The sequence below is a fragment of the Pinus tabuliformis genome, chromosome 9 (genome assembly GCF_031772625.1).
Source record: "Pinus tabuliformis cultivar Carrire ecotype Pingquan chromosome 9, CPIR1, whole genome shotgun sequence".
NCBI classification, from domain to species: domain Eukaryota; kingdom Viridiplantae; phylum Streptophyta; class Pinopsida; order Pinales; family Pinaceae; genus Pinus; species Pinus tabuliformis.
In genome coordinates, this window is record NC_142307.1 from 1177831095 (window position 1) to 1177838696 (window position 7602).

Below are 7602 nucleotides of genomic sequence, written 5' to 3' on the forward strand. Positions count from 1 at the left end.
TTATAACCATCCATCCAACATATGTATGCAAGTGATCCAAGAATTTCCATGCAAAAAACCAACATATCATTCATTCACATTTTAACATGAAATCCATACAAGGTTATACATAAGAATAACACATATTGTATTTGTATTAAATATGGGCAACTGAGTTTGGGACTACACTCTCCACCCAACCATAGACAAGCTGCAACCAAGTTACTTGCAGTTGTCGCCCCTGAGCTAGATTCTAGGGATTGAGATGGTCTTGCTCAAGGGAGTAATCACCAACTGTTGGCTGGAAAAGGGATGTTGGAGGTCCACCTACCTGCACCCACCAACCACTCAGCAGTCCGCTAATGCATAGGGAATCTAGAGGCATGTTTCCTACACCTTCCAAATACCCAATATCACACATACACACACTCTAGGGAGTCAAGAGGCTTCGCCTCCACCCTGGCATCATGCAACATAGTGGTTCCATCCGGTTAAGGAAATTGAGAACTCACTGCCAAAATCCGATAAACAAGTAAAGGAGACTCCAAAATTTCCTTTACCAAGATTCGAAGGGCTAAATATATACCCCTGGCTATCAAGGGACTCTAGAGAATGCCATCTCCGCCCTCCAACCCCTTAAGGCATCTTGAGATTTACCCTCACCTAAAAGAGAATTCCTACTGTACTCCTTTTGCTCAACCAAAGGTATGATAACCTTCTGAGAGTGGTGAAAGAAGCCAATATCCTCCACTTTGCTATAGGTGTCACTGACTCTTTCTAATAAGACATTCTCCATGCTTCTACCATTCATAATGTGCACTTGATACCTTCCCCAACACAGATCAATAGTTATTCATGGTTGTTCCCAATAATGCTTGCACATTCCCCTCTTCTTCAAATGGTGTAGGTATACGTTCCTCAAAGCTCATCAATCACTGCTATGCGTGCCTCTCAATGTTGTTTTTTTTTACTCCTTCAAAAAACTCCCCACTTTTCTCCTGCAAAGTTCTTCTCTTCTCATCTGTGCATTTTACTCGCTCTGCGATCCTCTCCAGGTTGAGTTCTTGGATGTTTTTTTAACTGCACCCACAAATGTTGTGCATTAACTCTTTTGTCATTTTGTTGTCTTGTGCGGTTCCTAAGCTAGCATGGGTTGTGTCCCTTGTTTGCAACCTATAAATTTTCAACAAAAGTTCCTTTTAAAACACCATTCCAATACATTTAAGGCTCAACAACTAGCCTCCAATGGCTATTCCCACTGTCTAGTTTCTTCCTTTAGTAAGTAAACTAAATATCCCAACCACTTGACCTCCCTCATTCCCTTTGGAATATGTGTCCCTTACTCAACCCATTTTAATTTTCCAATTTCAACATAAATGAAGTAATTACATGGCAAGGTCAAGCCAATTATGAGCCGGGATGTTACAACCCAGGTGTAGTAGAAAAGTCGAAGAACATGTCTTTCATCCTAGAATGCTCAAACATAGAGTTATTTTTCATAAGGATGAAAGGTGGTAAATGTTGTTCGCATATGTGTTGCGTGGGGTGGGTTGGCCATGCCGCCCCTCCTCTTAAATGTGATACTTTCCATATTTAAATTAAATGCACATGTTAGTCAAATATTTTTCCCATGTATGCACAATAACTATGATCAATACTAAAGGTGCCATGCATGTTTATGTCCTTTAATAACTACTTTTTACTAAGTACCAAGTGTCCCATTTTCACACATGTCCTTCAAGCATTCAATTTTCTTTGCTTGGGGAACAGTTTAATAGTTGGAACCAAGTTAATCAACTTATTCCTACCTTGTTGAGAGGCTAACGGTCAGTGAGGAATAATATTGACAAATTATTGTGTACTCCTTAGGTAAACCTCTTGCAACCTTTGGGTAAAAGCATCATGGACTTTTCAACTTGGAGCATGAAAAAATAGTTGCTAATAGGCAGTAATAGAGACATTGTTCTTCCTTTCTTGGCAATAATATGTATGTCTTCCATACAACCCTCTTACCAATGTTTGGACTAATTGGAAAACATAATTCTTGTGCCTATATACATTGAAAATAATATGTTAAATAGTCCATTAATCATAAATTATAAATATATCATTAATCACATGACATATCATAATGTCTTGACTCAATCCAAAGTCCATACTTTATTAGTAATCCCACTTCAATGTGCACCTGAGGCTTCCCTATCACACTTGGCAAACCATCATTAACATCTAACAATTAATGCATATTAAACACATATACATCCATTTCAATGTTTCATAACTATGCGAGTCAATACCATTAATAACACCATATGACTATACAATTTATGCTTCCATGTTGATTATATAAACATTAAAACAAAACCCATTCATAAATTTAATTACATTGAATTAAATTAATTCAAAATAGTCAAATGAATTTAATTTTCATCATCATAACACATCCTAATAAACTAACTCATTTTGTAATCAATTTGCCCTCAAATAATATGATCAAAATAAAAGAGAATACTACAATAATACTACATACCTACATACCTTCAAGATGCTAATGGCATCAATCAACCTTGTAAAGGAGAGGACACAAGAGATTAGAGATCATAGAGATAGTATACTACCAATGTAGCTTTGTTTTTAGAAGGTTTTTTCCATATAAGTAGAATGCATGAGTGTGGATCTAGATTTTCATATCATTGTTAAGTGTGAGATTTACATTAATTTTTCTTTTTATGTTTTTTTTGGTGTTAGAGAAACATACATTGTCATAACTTTGATGTTTTATTTCTTGATTTTTATTTTATTTTATTTTATTTATCAAAGTATGTTTATAGTGTGTTCAATTACTTAAGGAGAACTTTTATGCCAATTTTTATATTCCCATCAAACTTCATTTGTGATGAATCTGTATCCATGTTATAGATATAGTCTAAGACACTATCTCTTTAATTTGATCCCATGACTTTGATGCTATAAAATATGTCACAGCAACGATTCATTTTCTTTGATCTACAAAACTTGGGAAACATTGCACAAAAGAGATATGTCAAAGTCTTCATATTCGTAAATTAATAGAGTATCAATGTATATTATACAACTTATAAGAATGCAAAAAACAATATTTAAAGCTTTGACATTGCCAACTCGAATGCCAACAAGGTTAGGATAAAAGGCTTAGCATGCAATCCATTTTATTTATGAGAAACTGATTTAGACAATGGTTTCTTGTTGCTGAAGCACTACACCAAACTAGTCGCAATGTGATAAGGTTGATGACTAGTAAATTATTATAAATAACAACTCAACTAATCAAACGAAATTTAAGAAGGGAATAAAAGTAAATTTGTTAGGTCAAAATATTTCTTATTAGTCAAGGTGCATAGATTGGATTACAAAGTGAACTAGTGATTAAGTGTAATGGATATTAACATTAAGTAGGAATGAGAAACACCAAATAAACAAGCCATGCATAAAACAAAGTCCATGTATACATGATTAACTTGATTGTACTTATTCCTAGTATAAAATAATTGAGCTATAACGAATAATAGATATTGAAGCGATACAAGAGATCATTATGGCTTGGAATTATGAGAATAGTTGTGAGTGAGCTTAATCTTATTGTATCATCTAACAAAATTACATGGTGATTTACATATGAGACAATATATATATGTACAAGTTATAGGATAAGCTCACCATTTAATAAGGTAATTACAAAGTCTATCCATGTTGTAACAAATGCTCATGTATTCTAGAAAACAATCAATTGTTTCAAAGTTGATCACTAAACATTGGTGCGAATTGTGTTTTTAATAGACTCAATGGCAGAATCAGTAGACATCGTAATGATAAGATTCTATTAACATGACTAGAGAATATGGAGTTGACAAAGGATAGTTGAAGGTTCCATTTGGATCATTTGTTGATGCCATATTGATGATCCAGAGTGGCTTCCAAATGTACTAGCAAGAGTGAATGCAAAAAGGAGCATGAGAGAGTTGTAGTAGGAATTATGATGGAAATGGGTGATAATGCTCTCATTATTGTGTTGAATGCTAAGAAGGCCATTTTATGGTCCAAAATCATGTTAAAGAAGATATTAAGGAAGACAAAGAAACAATTGATCAATATTGGGAATTGGGATAATTGATGATAGTTTGTAAATTGAAAATAGTAATATTGAGATCAAGTTCTTATAAAAAAGTAACAAGATATAAGTAATTGAAAGTTAAAAGTGACAAATTCATAATGGAAATAAATATCGATAATCAATTTGATTTGAATAAATAAAACATATTCTTATTTAATATTTTGAACATATGTATATCTAGCCCATAATATCTAACTTCCAAAAAAATTACACCTATTTATATCTAACCATAATATCTAACTTCTAAAAATTGCGATAACTATACAATATAATTACAACATAATATAATTTATAGAAAAAAAAAATTATATTCAAACTTTTTAATACAAATCATATATGAACAAAATAATAAAATAATTTAAATAAAAACAATAAAATATTTTAATTTCAAAACTATATATCAACCATTTAATTCTTCTCTAAGAATACATATATATATATAACTACTTTTCAATAACCATAATCAAACCACATACTTATTACAAATCCCCTTAACAATCCTTAATCACGAATTTACTCAAGGATTGAAAAGGATAAAAAATGAAATACAATTATTTTTAATATATTTTATATTATATATTTTAATTATTTTCGATATATAAAATTAATTTATAAAGTTGTAGCCGTTCTATAATATCTCTCTGCAAACAAATTTGTCAAATTCAGAGCCTCGCTTATGATCGGAAGGAGGATGAATCACATTGATTATAGGTAGCGCAATTTGATACTTCCAAACGAATATGAAAATGGGTGCCTAATCAGGATTAGGGTTATTTTAGCAAACAGGGAAAAAACCAAGGCTTAATAATTGATACAAATGTTCAGCGTCAGTGAAAGCGGTTATTTCGGCCATGGCGGGGTTAGGAGTAGGATATGAATATCAACATCATCTGTAGTTCTGGGGTCCCCGATCGCACGAAATCAGTGGCAGTTAGTGAAGGCAAGGTGTTGCAAGTAACGAAGGGTGAATTTACTTTGATGGGCAATTGGTCAATCTAATTCGGGAGATTAGGAAGGTAAGAACAGACAGTATCCAATGCATGCAGAGTTTGATTTGGGGTTGTAGACATCTGTTTTTATTCGGATAAGTCAAGCACAGGGGCACCGAAATGGAAACCACTGCGATTTTGCCCGAGAAAATCTATTTGTGGGGAGAGACAAATTAAGTTTTCAGGAGGATCGTATATTGGTAGGAGCATCAGACGTCAGGTTTCAGCAGCCATGAAGGCCTCCCTGAAGCTGAGAGAAGGTCAGAAGCCTCTGGTAAGAGCTAAAATCCCTCTGAGCATTCTAGGACTTCCTTTAGTCTCTGGAATTTATGCAGGGGACAATAAAGAGCTGTGCTTGCATTTGGGTACTTTATGGGACACAGGTCCTGCTCTCAAACTTGCCTACAAGCCCAATGATTCATGGAATCCATTCAGTGTAATTCTCAAAACAGGAACTGGAGAATGGGGTTCTCCCGCAGGTGCTGCCATGACCATGAGTGCAGAAATTAATCTGCTGGGTAGGGGAAATCCTTCCTTTTGCTTGCAGTTTAAGCCCCAGTTTGGGGATTTCACACTCAGTCAGTCTGCAAGATCTTCACTTGTATTGCCTTCGAAGGAAGGAGAGGAAGGGGGTTTACATGGGCCCATAGCTCATAAACCTTCTTTCTCACAAGAGACCACACCATCGAAATTTTCATTGAAGTTTAATGGATTTGAAAATAAGGAAGAAGAAGGGTCCAGTTTTGAGAAGACCCCAGACGTGGTGAATGGCACAACAACCCCAAATCCAATAGAAAATGGTGGTTTTGCTGTGAATTTTCCTGAAGAGGGACTTAACAAGTATCATTTTTCTGATGGGATTGGGAATCTGAAGGCCTTCTGGTCATTGCGAGCAGAAAAATTATTGGGAGGGGTCTCCTTGACTGCACGTAGCAGTTTGCCTGTGAGAAAACATGCAATCGTTCGTGTTCGATGGGGTCTAAAGTTGCCATCTGATTTGTTTAAGGAGATGGAAGCTGGAGATCTGTCTAGGTTTACCTTATCTAAACTGCCTTGTCTCTTCTTGGACAAAGTCAGTATAGAGAATGTCCAGCAGAGGAGAAATGTAAAAGACAGTGTTTATTACGGTCGCGTGCAGGCACCTATGGAAGATCTGATGTTGCCCATCATAAGGGAAGAGGCCAATGAGCTTGCTCAGATTACGGGCATATGCTGTTCAATGAAAAGGCAGCTGCATTTACTTCAGACTGAAAACAGAGTGTTGAAGAGAACAGTGGAGGACATGAGATCTGAACTCCAATATAAAGGGGTTGGAAATTCGACTGATAATTTCTCCAACTTGGAGGCCAGCCAATGGCAGAGTTCCCTTGAAGAATTTCCTAGGAAGGAGAAGCCACGGGAATCGAACTACAAGGAGGGTGACAGGAAGAAGGGTGGTTCAAGAGAAGGCCCCAAGAAAGACCAGCGTAGCGACAGCAAGGCACCAAATGCTGGTTTGGGTAACGATTTTCCGATTAGTTCGGGAACTCCCGCTGTTGATGTTAGTGAAGAGCTCAAGAGAGCTATCAGGGGTGCTTCTGGAACCTTGGGTGATAAGTAGATAGCGGATCAAGGTGAATTCTATTGTCGTTTGTGAATTACTGCTAGGCAAAGACAAACTTAGGCAGCTACTTAATGGGTCTTTTTCAACCTATGTTTACAAAAGTGCTTATAACAGGCTATCTGGATCTAAGGTTAGACTGCACTTTAGAAATTTATCTCTATTCTAGGAATTCTTTTTGGTGAGTATTTAGTTTACTTCTGGCATTGCTAGAGCTAGTTCCCTTTAGGGTATGATTCTCTTTGATGTTTTTATATTGAGGCAACTAGTTAACAAGCTTCTTGTTCCTAATGTAAATGTGAACTTTCTTCTATGTCCGCATTTTAGAACACCCTTTTTAGGAGCTTTTATGGTGCAAAGGTCCTGACGCCTATTATTTGGGTGCATGTAACACCTGCATTTTAAGAGCACACTTTATTTTAAGAGTTTTAATGGCACAAATGTCTTGATGTCTGTCGTCATAGATGTATGTAAAACGCCTGCATTTTAAGAGCTTTGATGGTGTCAGGGTGATGATGTCTATTATTATTGGTGCATGCTCTTTAAGCTGTAAAATTAATTTAGTTTTAGCTACGTGATGTTAAGGCATTTATTCAGGTCAGTAGTAAATGAATTTAATATCAGGGAAATGTTGCTCATAGTATATCTTAAGTGAGGAAATTACCCAGTCACTACATGACAGACAGAGCAAAGAGATGGTTTAATTATATAAATAATATTTATAAACTACGGAAACAACTTCACAAAACTGAACATCAGGAAGGAAATTTTTAGCATGTCTAGTCAAGAAATGATATGGTGATCATGTAAACAAAATATGTTCTGAATTAAAGATACGATCAAAGCTTGGACTTGTGGTGTACTAAAGTCCGAAACTATCAATG

General features: G+C 35.6%; 1 protein-coding gene across 1 annotated transcript; it reads left to right on the forward strand.

Annotated features, from left to right (window-relative positions):
• Window positions 1-4805: 4805 nt before the first annotated feature.
• On the forward strand, window positions 4806-7141 carry LOC149152770 (uncharacterized). The gene has a single exon (XM_089438607.1). It carries the CDS (start codon window positions 5351-5353, stop codon window positions 6716-6718), a length of 1368 nt encoding a protein of 455 aa, XP_089294733.1. The 5' UTR covers window positions 4806-5350; the 3' UTR covers window positions 6719-7141.
• Window positions 7142-7602: the final 461 nt, after the last annotated feature.